This window comes from Thermobia domestica, chromosome 11 (genome assembly GCF_964235325.1).
Source record: "Thermobia domestica chromosome 11, izTheDome1.hap1.1, whole genome shotgun sequence".
Lineage (NCBI taxonomy): Eukaryota > Metazoa > Arthropoda > Insecta > Zygentoma > Lepismatidae > Thermobia > Thermobia domestica.
Window position 1 is genome coordinate 2,866,843 of NC_137464.1, and position 20,559 is coordinate 2,887,401.

Below are 20,559 nucleotides of genomic sequence, written 5' to 3' on the forward strand. Positions count from 1 at the left end.
ACTGATGATAGCCGGTCAGAACGACATTCTCACTCCAAGTCTCATGTGTACACAACGGAAACTGAAACTTTTTTTAAAAAAATCATGGGAATACTATGCACTTTGGGTTGTTTCGTCCTCTCTGCTGGAGTAAAAAAGCCTAAAGAAATTAGTAACACCTACAAAATAACTTGATTTGTTTGTATACCAAAGTTACCGACCTATTTTTCACAGCGAGGCCATATGAGACGTGGACCTATACTATAAGTGGAATCGGGGGCACAGTAACTCAGTAGTAGAACGCTTATTTCTGATGCGTTGGGTCCCTGGTTCGATCCCCGCCAAGTAAGTTTGTGGTGAACAACATCGCCCTCGTATCTTCACTCCAGTTTCCTCCCACTTTCTCATTCCACAAATTCTTCCATCACCATTCATTTGTTTTAATCATCGTCTCCCGTAGCCTAAACGGCATAAACGTGGGACGTTAAACTCAGAGGTTTCATTTTCATTTTGATTTTTAAAGTGGAATCCAAAGAACCGTTTCAAATTTCAGTGCTCTTTCACCGGGAATGAAGCCGGGACAACGTGACAAAATAATGTGACTCTATAACAACAAATAAAATACTGATACAGTTATATCCACCCGAGACACACACTCGTATTAATTACCTTGTTCAGTGAGTCACGTGGTTCCACTTTTATTAGTGCCTTATTTTACACTACTTGTTTGTTATATTTCAGTTTGAGATAAGTAAAAAGTTACCTGTGTTATCTGGGCATTTTATAGGGTAAATATGCCACTTACAGGGTACTACTGACCCAGCGTGCTGCTGTCATTTACTTGAGACATGTTAGAGAGCCAGAAACAGATAGAAATGGAAATGAAACCAAGTTCCTTTACCGGAGGTTACATAATAGCAAATCTCTCTCATAAGCACTGTTCTAATGTATTCAACTAACAGTAAGATGAAATTTTTATTACAATTGTGTTTTTCCGAGGTAATTGTTCTGAAGACAAAGACAAATAGCTCGTCATCGCACGCATGACACCGCAGCCTATTGCCAACCCGTTCTATAATAATATATTCAAATGAAAGTAATAACTGTTAATTCAGTGTTAGAAGGCTTTCTGCTTCTTACAGTATAAGCTACGCTAGGCTTTTCTGTCGTTCAGTTCGTAGTACTTGCCATTACGAAAAGTTTGCAATCTCACATTAAAATGCATTGTATGAAAGCGTAAGGATTTTTATAGGTTTCCATTTCCTACAAGTTGCATTAGGCTAGTTCCTAGGGCTTGTACGTGTTCCAGTTGTTACAATGCAATGCCTGTTCCTATAACTGAATTGTCAAAGCCACTGCTTGAGTTTCTTCTGTGCCAGTATATACAAAATTCTGATCGTATAAAGTAGAAAAGTGATTAATTTATCGTGTGAAAACTGTTCGGTGTGTGAGATATACATGTTTTTAAATGTATATCTTGTAAACGAGTGATGAATGATATTATAATTCCCATTGGAACCAGTAACTTCTTTGGCTTTCATAGCCCATACTAGGCGCCGAATGATCACAGTTGGCATCGAACATCGAACGACATAGTTCCGTGCTTTACTACCAATATATTGTAGATATTTGCTAATCCATCACGATCGCCTGTTTTCTTAGTTGCAAAGACAGTATATGTACAGGGTGTCTACTGATACTGAAAATACTGGAAATATTCGAATTATACTGGAATTTAATTTTGATACTGGAAATATACTGCAATTTTGGTCCACATGCTGAAAAAATCATGAAACTGATAATTTGTCAACAATACTTTTTTAAAAATTGTTTTAATAGTCTTAGAAACATTTTTGTATTCATTCAGATTGTAAATTTTTTTCCAAAGCATGAGTTGTATACATTTTGTAATTAGACATTTAAAACAATAGGTGGAGTGAAGGGCTGTGAGGGAAGTTGGGAGGTCCTTTAAAAAATGTTTTTAAAAAATATTTGTATTTCAAAAAATCAAGGCTAACTACATTTATTGAAAATAAAATATGCTTTTGATGGTAAAACAATTACAAACCTGAAATCATCAAGAGTGTGATTAGTCTTAAAGAACTTTTAAAATATCATTGTAATAGGTACTGGAATTTTGCTGATATACTGAATGTACTGGAAATGTACTGGAATTTTGAAAATGAAACTCAGTAGACACCCTGATGTAGTAAATATATATAATAAAAAATCAGGTCAGATTGTCGGGTGATCTCGGGTTCGATTGGAGATGCTTTCCTCAATTGTTAATTGTTGCTTTGTGATGCGCAAACTGATTTCCATTGCTTCTGTTTCTTGACTTTGTAGAGGCCAAAATTCGAGATCGAAATTCAAGCTTCTGCTCAATCATTGCACCAGAGCGATATTAAAGTTCGATCGGTGAATCCAAAACAGAAACTATGCATTAGACATTCGGATGCACAGCTCTTTGCTGAGTTGGCCGTTGAAGAATATCAACCATTTACAAAATGAGTCAGACACAAGTAGTGCATTATACAGGATGGGTCAGACATAAGTGGTGCATTATAAAGGATAAGTCAGACACAAGTAGTGCATTACAAAGGAAAACAAGGGCGTCAATCTCACCGGGGACGTGTCCCTCTCAATATTTGTAAAACGGTTTTCGTCTCTCCCAATATTTCAAGTATCTTAGGTCAACTATGACTCAAAAGAGGCTTAACCTACAGTAGTTTGCTATGTTCACAAAACAATGATAAAGTTGATATGAAAAAAAAAAAAAAAAAAGTAGCATAAAAGTTTGTTTCCAATTGTGTGAAAAGGAAGGCAGTTTTTGGCCTTGTGAAGGTGAAGGTGGAGTAAACTGTAAATGAACGAACTGTTTTTGCTTAGATAGCCAGCAGCAAAGCGAGTTTAGTTTAGCTTTAAAAAAAATAACTAATTTTTTAACTAGTATACGTTGTTGAACCTCATTTACAATAGCTGTAGGCTTATAGGCCTAAAACCTCTTTTCAAACTTTGAGTATTCACTTCACACTACCTTTTATTATTGTTTGTTTTTGACGTACACTTTGTATCATTTAAGTTTAACTAATATTGTAAAACAAGGTTGAATTTTACTGTTTGAATAAGCAAACTGAAAACTCTGCGTGCTTTTAGTTAAAAAAAAAAAAAAAAAAAAACTAGACTATCAGAGGTAAAAACACAAAAAAAAGTTTTTGTTTGCTTTGTAAGTAAAAGAAAAATGCTTTAAAATGCAGTGTACGAAGACTATTTTTTTTAATTGAGGGATATTTTTTTAAAAAAATGAGGAAGGACCCCCAGAGCCCCTGCTTTCCTGGGATTCCATACACCCCAGTACCCCCGTAGTCTGTTCCCCGAAGTTTATATGCTGCTGACGCCAATGAAGGGGAATATGATATTCATTATGTAGGGAAATACAGTTTCGAGACGATGTCTTAATACTTTACGTCCGGAACCCTTTGTATCACGAAATACGGTCAGAACTCAAGATATAATTCGGGATAAAACACACCAAAGTGAACTAAATAAACATTTGTGCACTTACGACAGCTGTTGCCACGCCCCTGAATATTTTTTTCCTTCTTTGACATTATTTAGAGGATGATAAGTGCCTGAATGGCTTGTACGACGTATAAATTGGTTGAATTGTATGATACATGTAAGAATAGCATTACCATATTTGATATTTCTAATGCAGTCATTGAAATGCCACCGCGCATGTAAGCTTGAAAGCGAAGCAAAAGCCAGCCATCGTCAGAGCGAGACCTCGATGGACTTTCACGAAAGTGAAACCTTGGATTGGCAGCGGGTGAAGTGCAAAGCCAATGCTAAAGAACAGCGCCATCCCACCTGCTCTTACACCTGATAATATCATCGCAAAGCATACAAGAACAAATATTAAAAACAATAGCAATAGATATGGAGTTACAGTGTATTTACCTTCGATGTTTGTTCCGTAGGAGTCCATCCATGCTTTGAGATAGGACGATATCTATGCGAAGAACCTGAGAAGGCGAGGCGAGGCGACTGGAACTGGAAGCAGTAAGTGAAAGGAAGGAAGGAAGGCGATGGTGAAATCGCAGGCTGCCATTGCAGTCGTTCTCCACATGTTGACCCACAGGATCAGAGGCAATCGTTTCTACACATTTTACAGTGTTGGAAGTGCATCGGGTGCATCCATCCACGAAATGCATTCACAAAGAAAAACGCACACTCTCTCTTTCAAAACACACACCGTGCAGCATGTTGAGAGTGAACACCAATAGACGGTTTTCGCGGCAATCATTACATATAATTTTATCCATGGATGTTCCAAACAAAGTTGACATTCTTCACTGCTTATGTGCGTCGAATTGGGCAGCTGCATGACGGACTCCGTTAAAACATAATTTGTCTTTACAAGTCTGAGTTAAAGAGTCTTCGAAAAAGTTTTCTCACTGGTGAAATAAACGTTTGACATTGTTAGATTTTGATTTGATTTTGAGTTTTAACGTCCCTTTCAGCAGCGAGGCTATATAAGACAGGCCCAACTGATTAACGTGGAATCCGAACTACATAAGCCCCCGCCGGGAATCGAACCTGGGTCTCCCACGCCAAAGGCGCGTATGCTAACTGCTTAGCCAGGAAGGAACTCTTGACATTCTTAGAAAACGAAATCAAATCCTTAAGTTTTACGTCCGACGGTTATGCCGGCTAGGCTAAAGGAGACGGTGAAGTGGTGGAATGAAGAAAGTGGGAGGAAACCGGAGAACCCCGAGAAAACCGACGCACACGGTGTTTGCCCACCACAGAGCTGGGATCGAACCAAGGACCCCATGCGCCAGAGGTGAATGATCTACCACTGAGCCACGACGGTCCCTTGACATTGTTATATAGAATCGCAAATAACAGGACGTCATTTTGAAAAATAAACACATTATTAATGACTAATAATTCGTTTGGAAAATAATTCAAATTTTAAAGTCTTACACTAAAAAGTTCTTGATAAATATAATCTTTGTACAAAATTTTCACTGTGTTGTGTGGGGAGGATTACAGACTATAGTGAAATTTATAGCTAGATCGAAGGTGATTTGGTTAGTGGAGTAGCCACACAAAGGATAGCACTTCTTCTAGTTAATTGGCACAAATCATAGTAGTTGGTGCGATAATTTTGACTTTCGTTGGTTGGATGGATTAAAGTTTAACGTTTCTTTCAGTACTGAGGCTGTATGAATCGTGGATCTAGGCCTTAACGTGAGATTCGGCCGAGAATCTCGAGCTGAAGACAAGTACGTTATCCATGCAGCCACGAGGGACCTGTGACAAGTTTGACGTTAATTTCAGACGTGATAGAAAGATCTGGATTAACGTGATGTTCTGCGAAGAGGAAATATGCGTATAATCGTTTTGCAAAATGAAATTTTCGGGGTGAAAGATTTTTCCCATTTGAATAGTTTTGAGAAGAAAATTGTCCAGTGGCAAACTTGTGATCTAGTTTAGAGTTATACCATGAGAACGATAAGCGGAGGGAAAAATATAAAGAAGAGGAGAAGAGAGTATGCCAATGCGGTACGAAATAAGTTATCGCATGGGCACTCATTCATCAACAAGAAAGGAGGTTAGTACTTATGAGTCCGAAATTCACAGCCACCCGACCTCAGCTTTATCAAGTGAGCGTGTGAGTGTTGATTGATGCCGTGAGGAGAAGGTTGAGTGAGGTTAGTCCAATCTGGGTACCTTTGGTTGAGAGTTCTGCAACAAACCTTAAAATAAAGTTGTTATAATCATCATCATAGGTATTCTGCCATTATTGGCCACTTGCTGCAGCTGAGAAGCTTCCATTCTCTACGATCTTCCTCTAACCTCTTCGTCTTCATGTACTGTACTATTTTGATATCGTCCAGTAATCATGGTCTCCTTCCCCCGTCCTTCTTTTTCCTGCCACCATACCCTCTAGCACGTCCCTTATGATACAGTTCCTTCTTGGCCAGTGTCCCAACCAGAATGTAAAATTATTTCTTTTCTAAAATAATAAGCAAAAAGTTTTGAATGTGATGGCGAGCAACATATCCAGCACTGAATAATAATAAAATAATAATAATAATAATGGGTGTTTACTGAACTCATCACATATTGTAGTTTTCATAATTTTGAAATAATGTAAATAGAAAATGAAATTTATAACGTAAACAGAGCCTACTTTGCACTACTTCCCGTACTAAGATCTAATCTTTTCTCCAAAACCACGGAAAACTGAACTCTATACAACCTTAATATGGGCCAGTTTGCATCTAGGAGTGCTGAACCTTTAAAAAAAAAAAAAAAAAAAAAAAAAAAAAAAAAAAAAACCTGCTGGGCAAAGAAAGAGCGGTGAAAATAGATGGAAAGAGACGAGTATACAGAACCAAATACAACAGTCAGTAGCGTACCCAGGAATTTATTTCGGGGGGGGTCCAAACTAAATATGAAGGTATTTTATATTAAAATTCCTAAAATTGCCCCTAAAATTAGGCTAAATTTTTAAAAAAGTCGAAATTTCGGGGGGGGGGGGTCCGGACCCCCAGGTCCCCCCCTGCGTACGTCCCTGATAACAGTGACCTATACAATAGCTACAAAGCTGCTTACATGATAGAGTACAAAAAGCTTAGCCGTTTACAATGGTAGAGCACATTGTGTGAATGGGAGGAGAAAGAATAGGGAAGACAATTTTCTTAACTCAATTCAGAAAAGGAAAAGGACGAAGGAAAACGTGGTGGGACCTGGTATCAGAGGATGTGGAGAACTGAAAAGCGAAAGAAATGGAGGCAGATTCTGACGTCGGTGCCATGGAAGAAGAACAAGGAAAAAAGATAAGACCACGTTTGGACAGGCTGGTTGAGTTGTGTTGTGTCCTTATGCAACGCTAAGATCATGAAGGACAAGACGGGACGTGGGCTTCGAACTAAGGCTGGAGCTTGAATGCGATAAACAGATCATCATGCTCCTACAATAAAGGCCGTTCCCCACTTCAGTATCTCACCTCCAAGAGTGGTGGATTACATTATCACGCCACTGATTGCACCAACAAATAGACGCTACTTGTAAAAGTTGGTGTAAAGATTGATATTGTTATGTAAGAATATCAAGGCAACAATTAATTGACAACCTAAAACGTTAAAAACATTGGTCCTCATAGTTTTACACATCCTTTGCCCCTTTTAAATTCTGTTTTTTTTTTTTTTTTTTTTTTAAAAAAAAAGTAAATTATAGGCTTCCAGTCAAGCAGCTACAGCATATCCATGTTTATCCCAGGATCATGGTTCGTACCTTATTCTCTTCAGAATCGCGGAATGCTCATTAACATACCCATTGTTGTAGTCATTTCTATCGGCAACCGTTTCTACGCGTCCTTTAGTCCCACAGACCTGCAAAGTACCGTTAACACATGACAAGATACTTTTACACATAACCATTCCTCTGCCTTCAGTTGCTCGCGGCGAAGATAAACCGATGAAGTAAAGTCCGAAGACAAAATTACGGCTTCTCGGTCAGACATTCTGCTGGGTCACAAGAACTTCTATAGCGGGTGGAGATTTAGTGGGTAATTCCCTGCTCTGGTTCAATACTGGGGGTATCTTGAAAAACACAGTTGTCGAGAAAAGCTTTGTGTAAAGTAAAATTTAGTATTTATATATTTTTCGAAGTAACTAATGCTAAAGATAATATTCGTTCGTTATATTTGATCATAATTCTTAACTTTTAGACTTATATGAGTCGCCAAATTCTAAATCTTCTCGTCCATTTTTCTTTCATTCATTCATTCTTTTTTTTTTTTTTTTTTTTTTTGCAATTTTTTTCTTCATGGTTTTGACTTGTTAATACTTAATTTCAGCTTATTTATCCCATTTAATCTGTTCAGATACTTATTTTATTAAGATGATAAGCCCCTCCCCCCTCCAAAAAAAGCTATTTTCCAAAAGTTTAGTAAAATGGAGAAGATACACTTTCGAAACGGGCAACATATACTGTATGTTCTCCAAATGTTAATAGTACATTTTTCTGCTATAGGGTTAGTATTCTAGAAGTTTGTCTTTGCGCACAGACTATTGAAGGGGGGCGGCTTCTCTGTACGCACTAATTTCAGAAATGCATCTCTACTGGTCTCCTCGTCGTATAATATATATATATATATATATATATATATATATATATATATATATATATATATATATATACAGTTTCAAGTTTAGTATCCCACGGTGATGCTTGTTGAGCGAAAGGGGCAATGAAACAGACTGATAAAGGCATATGTAAGTAGTGAAATGGAAAGTTTGGCGGGAGGTATTCACAAAATTCACACCTCAAAATGTGGTGCACTGAGAAAAAAAATTGTAGGTGGCGTACTTAAAAAGATAGGTTACATGCGTAATTCCTGTAGTTTTTGGACTTAACGTACAGCAGACGTATAACTGAAAACGCATGTTTTATAATACTTTCTGTATAAGTGTTCCATCTATACGTACTTTCTGTATGAAACAAAGTAGGGGTCAGGATCTCACATACAAATGGACGTATATAACATATAGCTGACGAAGGTAACATAAATATATGCATGTGATATACGGAAAACTGTTAGATGTCAGACATCCTGCAACGGCATGATGTAACATCTAAGGGCAGTGTCTATGCAGCATACGGATAACGTATGCTCAGTACTGATTTCTATAGTAAGCAAGAGGATACCGTATATTTGTACAATATACCGCTGTCCGGAGAACGGATTTTTCTCTGTGTAGACAAACACAGTGTTCGCATTTTCTTCGAAGTTCTTCCATTTCCTCTCACTTTCATCATTTCATATCTCATTATCACCATTAATCGTGGGAAGTGGGAAAAAATGAAGCAGGAACTTGAAGTCAGTTTTCGATTTTTAACATACCTATATTTGTGCGCTGTCTACCATTTTACGATTCTGCTCTTTGAGAAACATACCTCTCCTACTGTTGCTTATAGAAAAAGTTTCGTAGTCAATTGTCCAAATAAGATAACCAATTGTAAATCAAAGGCACAGAATGCACGACTGCAAGTTGAATATTTATGACAACAAAACACTTTCCATGATAAGCTCTTAAAACTTATGAGTTTTCCCAATTATCCATGTTCGCTCTCAGGATACGGAAAGGGAGAATTGCCCGGCCCTAGGTTTTCGAAGGTGTTTCGAAATACATGTCAACACATACTAGAGTTGCTCACGTACTCTGCAGCAATTACTAGAGTAATTTAGTGTAGCTAACAAACTTATGCAATGTACGTAAATAATAATTGTTTTACATGTAAGTATTATGTTCACGTGCACATCAATATATATATATATTCGCGACTGCTCTTTCAGTCTTTTGGCCTTCTTGAAAAAAAAATCCTGTTGGCTGTCTCTGCAATTATCGTTTAAGAAGATTAAAATCATTGTACAATAGGGGAATGAGATGGCCGCTTCTTAAAAGGCATATTGGCAATGAAATTAGAAACAATAATCCCATCTTAAAAGTACACTAGACTCTCGTTACTCTGACCCTCAGTAATACGGCACCAGAATAGCCCTCTGTCGCATGGCGTCGCCTCTGTCAACGTTTATTTGTTTATAGTGTAACTTCGGAAAAGTACATACACTATTTTTGTGGCTTCCATTCATTTTTGTTAGTAAAGCTGTTGGCTGATAAATTATGCCGCTGTCCAGCATCTTCATTGTGACAACTGAAAATTTTGCGACATGTTACATAGTGAGTGGTACTCTATGTATCAACTCAAGGACTAAGTTTTTCTATTTTTTTCTATCATAATGTATGTAACTTTAAATTTAGTAAAGGTATGATATATACAGTATGTGTTAAACTAAATTTCAAGACAGCACTTCGACTAATCCGGCACTTCTGTTTGCAAGGAATGGCCGGATTAGAATAATCTGGTAATTTTAAAAATTACGTTACATTTATAAACTATGTATATGGTTGGTTCTAGGCTTCCCAATGAGATGCATTACTTTTATCGCAGGTGAAATCAGTCGTGTTAAGGGGGCTTCCATCTTCCGAATTCTTTTAAACTACGTATGTTTATATGTTTGTGGGCAATTCTTTCGACAATGAGATCTCGGAAACTACAGGCTCTAGAAAGGTGACGTTTTCACTGATCGATTGGAAATTTTGCGTAGATTGCCCAGTTCTAATTGAATATTTTAAAAAAAACATGGCCATTATTTCTTTATTACATTTTTTTAGGGTATACTGGAAGCGTTAAAATTAAAAAAAAAAAACTAAAGCAGCATATCCTATGCGTTATACATTCCAACACCACAATGTTGTATATTGAGGTTGTATATGTCTCAGGCGTTTGTTCCATGGCCAAATAATAGTGAAAAAGGAAGGATAACCATTTCTCGAGTCTTAAGATAAATCTTTATTTTTTGAGTGTTTTGCCCAATCAACACCATATATAACTGACATTATAATTACTTGTATATGTAATGTATTTGGTTATTACATACTGCATGCAAGAAGAAAGAAAACACTGGTCATACATGAATTAGAAACTCCAACCGGAAGTAGGCTTAAATCTTGCAAACGGTGCGAGATATTGAGAAAAAATAATCGAAAAAAATCTCTCCTTTGATCTTTTTAAAATGAAGACGTCTTTCACTTTTGTCTGTAAAGGGACATGTATCCTCGTCGCCATAAGTGCCTTTACATCGCAGTGACGGGTATGTGACCGCGCAGTACTCCAAGGAAGGGATGGTTGTATAAGAATTTTTGATTAATTTTGAAGAGTTTTTATTTTGACTAGGGAATTAACATAGGTATAGGGAGTAAAGACACAGATTTGAAGCATCAGTGCACGAAAAGATTCGTATTCTCAGTTTTTCTATTTATTGTTTTATATGTTAAGTTAAACACCACAATATGTATCACTGATATCGCAGATCGTATTATTTTGTAAAATCGTGTCTTTAACCTATTGTCAAAACATTCATCTCAAGACATGATGTAGAGAAAAGAGAAAGAGATAAGACATCTGTAATATTTGTATAATTACTCAATAAGTAATTATAAGTAAATTAGACTCAATAAGTAATTGTAGAAATTAGTTAAAGGACACATAAGAGAGCGAAAAGGAGGTCTAGAAGTCTGAACTTTTTAGAAACGTCCTAGATAGGTGAAAATATAGTTAAAAATTTCAAAAGGTATCATGTAATTTATCTTTCTTTTCTTATATCCTAGTATACTTTTTTCTTTCACATTCAAACATCTCTATTCAGAATTACGAGATGTTTGTGAAGAGAGGTGAAGAGAGAAACATTTCCATCTCAAGAATTATATCAGAAAAAAACCTTTTGACTTAGGCGAGATTCGAACTCGTAACCCTTGAATCCATAAGTCTGCGCTCTACCGATTGAGCTAACAATTGCTGTTGTAAAAGCCTGATTTCTACAACTACCGGTTGCTGAATGGTGTGTATTAACGATATTGGCCGAGATAATTGCTTCATATAGCTATTGCAATAATAATAATAATAATAATAATAATAATAATAATAATAATAATAATAATAATAATAATAATAATAATAATAATAAAGAAGATGAACAAAATTTAAAAAGTTTGGTGTGCGAAGTTAGTCCTAATATGAGATTTTATTAATTATTTATAATAAATGTAAGCGTGGTTTATTCGTGCGTGCTACTCAAACTGCGCAACTCATAAGGGTTGTACGCGTATGGTACAGTAGTCTTGCGTCCTCCAACCGTGAAGAAAGATTCGGTTTTGAACCTATGCGTGTCCTAAGAGGAAGGAGGAGATTCAAAGAAAGAGAAGTGGTTTAGAAATTATGCAAAAATAGAATATCTCACGAGGTGAGGTGATATAGAGTTCAGCGAGTCTTTCAGCTGTGACTCTATACAAGATATGCATCTATGACGTAACGTGGAACCCGAACCACATGACTCCTGCCGGGAATCGAAACACATATCACCTCTAGCTCTATCATGGGAGACATAGGGACATGTAAAAATAATCGAAAATAAACGATATTAATGTTAAATCCATAGTTTTCGAGGTCCTAAAAATTCCTAATTGAAAGATATGAGTGTCTATTCAATAGTTTTCGGGGTCGCTGAAGTGAATAATGACACTCCCGATACCATAAAATCCCAAGTTTTTATTCTTCGTTAGCGGCAAGTTAATTCATTTGCTCCTGCTGGAAATGGATCCGTACTATTTCATTCCGATTCAAATATGTATTCTACTGGGAAAACTAATCTCAAATATATCTTTGAAATATAAACCTATTCTTCCCGTGCAACGCCGGGTATTTCAATTAGTAAATAAATAATTTAAGAAACAATGAATATATTTAATGGAAACAGACATATGTATTTTTGAATGTTGTATATGAATTGCAAATTCATACTTTATCTAGTAGAAAATGATGCATCCATTATATATTCTGAAGCAATAGGGAGAACTATTGGAGGTGTATTTTATTTATCTACTGTCGAATTTAGTGTGGAATAATTTCAAATAATTTATTTCGAAACTATCGAGACGAGACTGAGACCGCTATTTGTCGGTTGAAAGGAGACTAATACTGTAAATAGTCTCGTATTGTCTCGTTTTGATACCAGTCCTACTTTGGGGTTTGTTCTCTAGTAACTGGTTGCGTAGTGCACCTACAGTATATAAGACGTCGTATATTTAAATGTTTGAGAACTTACCCCACCTCCACTTGACGGATCGTTCTAACTAAAACTACCAGACCGTTTATGTAATTTTGCGTTTAAGTACAGGTCCTATCCTTATGTCAATTATTTTCTTGCAACAGAGAATGAAAAATGTAATAGTTATAATGTTGATCGCGCATAATCCTGTATAGATAAAAGGCACTTTATAGAGTGTCGAACTCCGTGGTGTAAATACAGTAGTTATTGGCTTGGTAAGTTCATCACTGAACGCGTTTCCGTCATATCGTGCAATGACGTCACCTTTGACACATGCTCGGGACAGGACCACAGCAGGAGTAATGCTGTTGTTTGCTTACTCGGTGCTGTTTATTCTCTTTGGAACCTGATGTGAAATTACTGCTTTCTCCTTACTTTCAGCTGTTTTTGCTATTTCTAATTTTGATGTCTATTATATTAGTGGAATTTTATTCCATCATGGAAATATATTTTATTTCTTTTTAAATGTAAATAAAAAGAAAAGTCTATTTGGACAAGTTTCCCCACAACTCTAGAGGTATTGTCTTGGGTGCGCTTTTATTTTATTTTCGTTTAGGGCCGCGGTGGCTCAGTGGCAGAGCTTTCACCTCTAGTGCTTGGGGCCTCGGGTTCGATCCCAGCCCCCGCCAATTGAACTTTGTGGCGGACGAACACCGTGTGCGTCGGTTTTCTCGGGGTTCTCCTATTACCTCCCACTCTCTTCATTTCATTCATTACTCATCATCACCGTCTCCTTTAGCCTAACCGGCACAACCGTGGGACGTAAAACTTAAAGATTTCATTTCATTTCTTCAACACAAATGCAATTAAAACCTGACTCTGAGAGCGCAACAATGTTATCTTGTTCGAAGGGTCAGTGATTTTGTGTCGAAGGTAATGTTACGCGAAGAGACAGGCTGCGCGTGGGCTTACCTCGTCTTACGTTTGGCAACATTGCTCTTGGTCAAGTGGCCTATTGCTTATGCCTTTAGGTATTTGCCCTAAAGCCATACAACGAGCTGTGTGCGTTCTGTTACTCCCTCCCTGCCCCTCGCGGTGTTTGCGAAAATATTATTTTTGCTTTTCATGCATTGAGTTAAGGGGTAAGACATACCTTGGGACAGGAAGGGAGTCGAGGTCGCTGAGATGATTAGGCGTAAAGCTATCAGCTATTTTCTGTTAGTGGTTTCTTCATATACGTCTACCAAGTTAACGAACCTTGACTTATCCGCGTACAGTAGTTGGTTAGTGTGTCCTCGATGGCTATTTTTACTTTATCCATGATCATCCCATACCATACAGTATTTTTTATGTTTTGAAAAAGCTTGATTTTATCAATTCGTTAAACAACAATGTTTCTTTTTTTCTAACCATGTTTCTTAGTATTATCCTCTTCATTCTAACTAATTTAAATATTTTCAATAATTCAGAATTTTGACTAAAAAATGTTACAATGATCAAGATTTGTATAAGAAGAGGAGCCTTTATTTCTAATCATTGTCATAAACGGAAGGGAAAACTTATAAAAAATTGAAATAACTTAGTAGACGTAGAAAATCGATAGAAATAATGAACATCAACTATTAGTTGACTGTTAGAAGTATAGTAGATATAGTTCTCAACCCAAGTAGAAGATGCACTCTTTGCTTCATGAAAATAATAAACATTTTTGAAAAATAATTACAGAAAAGTAATTTGAAGACATTTACTGAGCGAACGAAGGTTACTGGTTAGTGTTGACGCTTCGTAATTGAGAGTCTCCCGGTTCAAATTTCGATACGAGGCATCCTGACTAGTGATTTTGCAGTACCACTGGGCGAATACCAGGGTACCTTTAATACATAAGCTTTGGCAAATTTTCTTGAAATCTTTGTTCTTATGTTTCAGTGTGAAATAGCATTTTGCTGCATGGAAAATATTTTTAGTAAACAAAATATAGTAGATGAATGGTTAGTGCAAGGAACTCCTACTTGTATGTCTTAGGTTCAAATCCCGACTGTTCTTATTGATTTTTTCTTTTAGCTACGCTCATATGTTGCACTCCAGAAGTTCAATTTTGAATTAAATGTAGTCGCAGCTAGTTTAAACTGAAATTATTTTCAAAACTATTTGCTATTACATGTTTTTGTTTTACTTGCGATGTTTCAACTTTGATATTAGATCTTAGAACCCTAATGTAACTCATTTCCCTACGTCATATCATGATGAATGCTTTCACAACAACGATAGTCGGGCGGTAATATAGAATTTCATTGTTACTGCAGGGCCGGATCTTGAAGCCTGCGAACTACGCGTTCGCAGGAGGCGCCAGGTGAACAGGGAGCCAAATTAGAAAAATGAATTTTGTTTTAAATGTAAATATTTATTTAAATAAATGTTATGATGAAAAATTTTCCTCATATAGCTTCAAATAAATATTGTACAGACTGAGATACAGACAAAATACATCAAAAGGACAATAAAGTCGAATCTTTGCGTGGTTGGCTGTAAAACACCCTTTACAAATGAAATGGACTCGTACATCAATTGATGCCAATATCACACGCACAAGTGATGCCAGTTTGAGGAAAATTTCCACGGCACAGGATAGACTTTTTTAAAGAGGGAAAAGGGATATTTTACGAATATGAGATAAAATGAAGGTAAATTTAGCTTTCCAATAGATGTTGTATTAAGCACTATGACCGTAGAGCTAAAGACAGTGGTATAGTTTCCACAATCCCACCATATGCACAAAATACAAATATAACAGACTCTTCATTCCTTCCTCAACAATCCTTCCGACACCTTGCAAGAGAATATCATTGCCAAATATGTCTTTAAAATCCGAATGGATCAACAAACCTAAGGAATTCAACGCAAGTATTGTTTATGGATTGGGTGGCATTATCACAGTAGAAAGAAATGTCTCCAAGGGTGCTCCTCCATCTTGTCTTAAACAGTGTCTTCGCATAGTACTTTGGTTCAATGACCTCAGTTAAGGGTTGAGAAAGATCACCGTAAATGAAATTCACATTATAAAAGTTGAAGCAAGCATGGGCGCCCAAAAGGGGACGAGGGGCCGGGCCCTACCTGGCTTACGACAAGTATAATATATATGTATAATTTCTTAAGATTTTCTTAATACAAATAAAAATACCAAACGTAATATACCAACCAGGAAGATGACCCCTCTAAAAAATTCTTCGGGCCCCCATGGAAGCAAATAGGCTTTTCTTGTCCATTCGCCCAGGGAGTGGAGCGAATACTAAGAAAACACGGGCGGTACAAATGGAATTTTTAAAAATCATTTCTGAGGGAAATTTTAACTTAAGTTCCTAATGGCTCAAATCGCTGTCCACTGCTTAATGCTCACTTGGTTTAATATCTATTAGTTCATTTGTCGTTCGTCAAGATTTTCATTTCTATCCTAAGTCATTTCGTTTTTGTTTTATTTTTTAAATTTATAATGATGTGTGCTTTCACTTTTTAATAGTACAGTGAAACCTCTACTAACGGACACCTCTATAAAGCGGACACCTCCCGTAACGGACATATTTTGTGATCCCCAAACACTGTAATAGGAAAAATCATATTGGCAAACCTCTCTAAAACGGACACTCTCTAGTACGGACACGGACAGTATTTCCTGTCTTTTATAGGTGTTATTTACCTCTGTATTACGGACACTTTCTCCAGAAACAACTTGAAAAATACACTAAAAATACATTTTTAGTAATTCATACATGTGTCATTAAGGAGGCATTGTGACAACATTTTACCTCCTCAACTGTCTACTCAGCAATCCAGATGAAGCATTATCTGTTGAACAACACCCTCATATTCTTTGCTTGCATTTCACTCCCACCCAACCTGTTTTAGACACAAAAGTAATTGACAGTTGCCTGCCCTTTGATACGTTATTCTACTGTCCCTCTGGAATCTCTGACCAAGCAGAAGACAAATTCAGTATCTTTTGCCCTCGGGTACGCATATTGTCTCAAAAAAGACACTACTGGACTGCAACTAACCCACAAATTAAAGGAACATACTGTAAACGTAGTAAGTAGTGATAAGTGTAAAGTGCAGGAAACTATAACATCTTATTTCCATGTTGTGTCAAGAACATAGAGTATTGAATGCAGAGGATAATACAGGTTCAGTATCATTTTGGTAATATTCGTAAATACATGATTCATGCCATTATTTTTTCTGATTGGATATTACATTCTTTACTAATTTACGTAAGGAAATATTGACACCTCTCTAAGGCGGACACCTCTCTATAGCGGACATTTTTTGATTCCCCACGGCTGTCCGCTTTAGAGAGGTTTCACTGTACTTTGTTTTTCATATAATAATAATGAGCAACGATATAAAACCAAGTGAGCATTTTATCGAAAAAAAAAGCTACAAAACATGAAAGAAGATAAGAGGCAACCGAAGGCTCTAAAAGGTTTCTTTCGCGTTCTGGACAAAATCATACAAATGTTGAGGTGGGGAGTTGTCAATAGCAGTCACTGTTAACGAAGCATTTGCAGGTTGACATTCTTTTGAAACTGTAAGGTTATTTTACCTGATTGCAGTAGTTTAATTGTTGAATTAAAATGGGACGATACGGTCATTTCTGTTACGGGTCTGAATTAAATTTCATGTATTTCAAAATATGTTTGGATACAATTAGTTTTCACGCGGCATATAAGTATATAACTTGAAAGGATATAATCGAAAGCGATGAAAGGTCATTTGGATGACAAGTAGTTTTTTTTTTTCAGTACTCTCACTTTCAATCACAGCAGCATATACAGATGCTTGTTTTATTATAACAGTATAACAATAATTATTAATCCATTCTCTGTTATTAAATTTAGATGGAGCGATATTTTAAATTAGTAATAATTCTAATGCAAAGTAGAGTTTTGATTATTAGTTACTTGTGTTCAGGGATGCACCGACATAGGTGCTAGGGATGCGCACGAGACGAATCGAGACAGGATTTTCCAGACAAAATTCGAGTCGAGACACGGTTCTTCCAATAGAGAAATATACATTTTTCGAGTCGAGACATCACTTTTACAACACATTTTCGAGACGAGACAGCTACACATCTTGTCTCGTGGGCATCCCTAATAGGTGCAGTGTTCCTTTCAGAAAAAAATCTTCCGGGGGGGTACACTTAGTATTCAGAGGGCCACTGCTGCTACTCTTTTATTTGTTATGATATTACAGACGTATTATTTTGATCTCCTCCCGGGGGAAAGTGGCCCCCTAAAAATATGTGTGGACGAAACACTGCACAGGTAGTCTGAGAGTCTGGATCCTTCAATTAGCACAATTTCAGGGGCAGATACACAAAATTATTTGCATTTGTAGGCTATTCCGAAAAATCTTCGAACCCGAAAGAAAAATCTTGGGTGCATCTTTGCTTGTGTTTACATTGTGTTACTGCCTGATTTCGTACGTTTATGTTGGAAAGAAACATGAAAGAATTGAATTGTTCTATAGGCCTAAAGGGCCCTGAAAAGAATTTTTGCGAAGGAACCTTATTTTAAAGTGCTGCCACTGGATCGAGGACAAATTAAATATCAATTAAGACACACACTTTTGTCATTTGTTGTGTATTGAACTAGTTTAACTAAAATTAATAAAGAATTATTTGAAATCAAGTATATCTCAAGAACGATTAAATGGACTAGCTTTGATGGCCATTGAAAATTACATTCTGAATGAAAGTGATATTGATGCAGTGATAAGAGATTTTGCCAAATTGAAAGCCAGAAAAGTGTCTTTATAACATGAACTTTACAGTAACAAAGAAAACGAGAAATTAAGCAAACTACAATATTTGTATCACTGGAAAACACTATTTAAATATGCTTTTAATGAAGTGTAAGAGCATATCTCTTTGTCAAAATCAAACCTGTGATAATGTTAAACTTAAAGCTCATTAGTTTTATTCTATTTCGACTTTTATGTTTCAACTGTATTTGTCAAAATACATCTTAAGTATACATTTTAGTTGTTTCCTGTGCTTATTTAATAAAAAAAATATAAAATTATTAAAACTGGAACTTTGGTCATGTTTCATCCACAGTTAATTAGGTTTAATTTCGCCATTTTCCTTTAATACTCAAAGGAAGACTGAATTATTATATATTGAAGAAATTTGTAATTGTAACAATTATCTGAAGAATTTTTGTCCATTACAGCATTCTATTCTTTTATTATCATTTAGGCGGGGGCGACTAAATATTGTTTATTTACACTTACAAAATGTCTACAACCGATCCTGTTACTGTTTTATATATATTCATTCAAAGCATATTCATTAAAAGCATATTTAAATAGTGTTTTCCAGTGATATAAATATGGTAGTTAGCTTAATTTCTCGTTTTCTTTGTTACTGTAAAGTTCATGTTATAAAGACACTTTTCTGGCTTTCAATTTGGCAAAATCTCTTATTACTGCATCAATATCACTTTCATTCAGAATGTAACTTTCAATGGCCATCAAAGCTAGTCCATTTAATCGTTCTTGAGATATACTTGAGATATATATATATATATATATATATATATATATATATATATATAGAGAGAGAGAGAGAGAGAGAGAGAGAGAGAGAGAAAGTTTTGATTCAGAAAAAAGTACAGTTGAACGTACGATGCAACATGAGGAACATGAGGAACTGTTCTGAAATCTTCACCGGTTCTCTCCTCTGAAACCGCATGCGAATGGGGCCAACCTTGGTCATATACCACATCTGGAATATTACCGTTTATGTCAGAGATCCCGAAAAATATATATTCGACAAAAATAAAGGATGTTTTCGATTTTATTTTATTTTATTTATTTATTTATTTGCCTGTCACCCTCCCACTCTGACCTCCATGCCAACCAAGGCTTAACTTGAACTTAAGCAACATCGACAGCGTCACTATTCATCTGCGATCACGAAATCTAATACCATAACGATTTCGATATTAATATTGTTCATATTGAGTACTTTTACATGCCACTTGCCCCCTTATTACGGATGGCTTCAGTGTCTCGCCCCCACAACTATGGAGCAATTTCAACAATCATACGTATAGCTATAAACCACCATCTGTAAAATAAATGTGCGGGTGACCTTTTTCGGGGAGGAATTCATTAGCTACTTTTCCAATATCAATGTGGTGGCTTTTTTCTCTTTCCCTGCTAAAGATTGCCGAAGAGCTCAACTGCATTTGCACCACTGTCCTATGAATATAGATTTTAATGGCATTTACTTTCCTAAGTGCTTGCTTAGGTGTTACAGGAAAAGTGAGATTCTGTTATAAATAAGTAGGGGTCTAAACAAATACGGAAAACTATTAGCAATGACACTACTCGAAATGAGTTTTCGCAATATAATGGAACAGTATTTTATTCGAATGTGAAGGAAATCATTGCATAAATTGGCCCTTCCCCTCCTTAGAAGTCTAAGCTAAAATACGTATCTAATAATTTTGAATTAGAAAAATATGCATCGAGTTTCATATCCTTAACTTTAAGGTCTCCTGAGTTAAGTAAATGAATAACCTTCCTGCTAACGAAAGAGTAAAGCTTTGGGCTTTAATGGTATCTGCAGTGTAATTATTAATTTCAGGAACCCCGAAAACTATTGAATAGACACTCATATCTTTCAATTAAGAATTATTAAATTTTCACCCCTCCCATTAAACCTCCATGCCGATAATGCTAAACTTTGATGTGAACGATATAGAAGGTTTCATAATTCATGTACTCAAAAGCTATGGATTTAATATTAATATCCTTTATTTTCGATTATTTTGCATGTCCCTGTGTCTCCAGGGGCGCCCATTAAGGGGGTAAGACGGAGCGATTGCCCCCTC

General features: G+C 36.3%; 2 protein-coding genes across 3 annotated transcripts in view; one reads left to right on the forward strand and one right to left on the reverse strand.

Annotated features, from left to right (window-relative positions):
* Brf (Brf RNA polymerase III subunit) overlaps nt 1-20,559 on the forward strand; it is a 222,165-nt gene that overhangs the window by 76,526 nt on the left and 125,080 nt on the right. The gene's annotated exons all lie outside the window — the stretch shown is intronic.
* The window catches only part of lute (BTB/POZ domain containing protein 3 lute), a 73,971-nt gene that overhangs the window by 28,249 nt on the left and 25,163 nt on the right, over nt 1-20,559 (reverse strand). Inside the window, exon 1 of one of the 2 annotated variants that reach the window (XM_081729917.1) lies at nt 3,940-4,082. The exons of the other annotated variant lie outside the window; for it this stretch is intronic. Within the exon in view, the coding sequence (XP_081586043.1) occupies nt 3,940-3,967 (28 nt within the window). The 5' untranslated portion in view covers nt 3,968-4,082. Of the gene's footprint in view, nt 1-3,939; nt 4,083-20,559 lie in introns of those variants that run through there. 2 annotated transcript variants of the gene reach the window in all.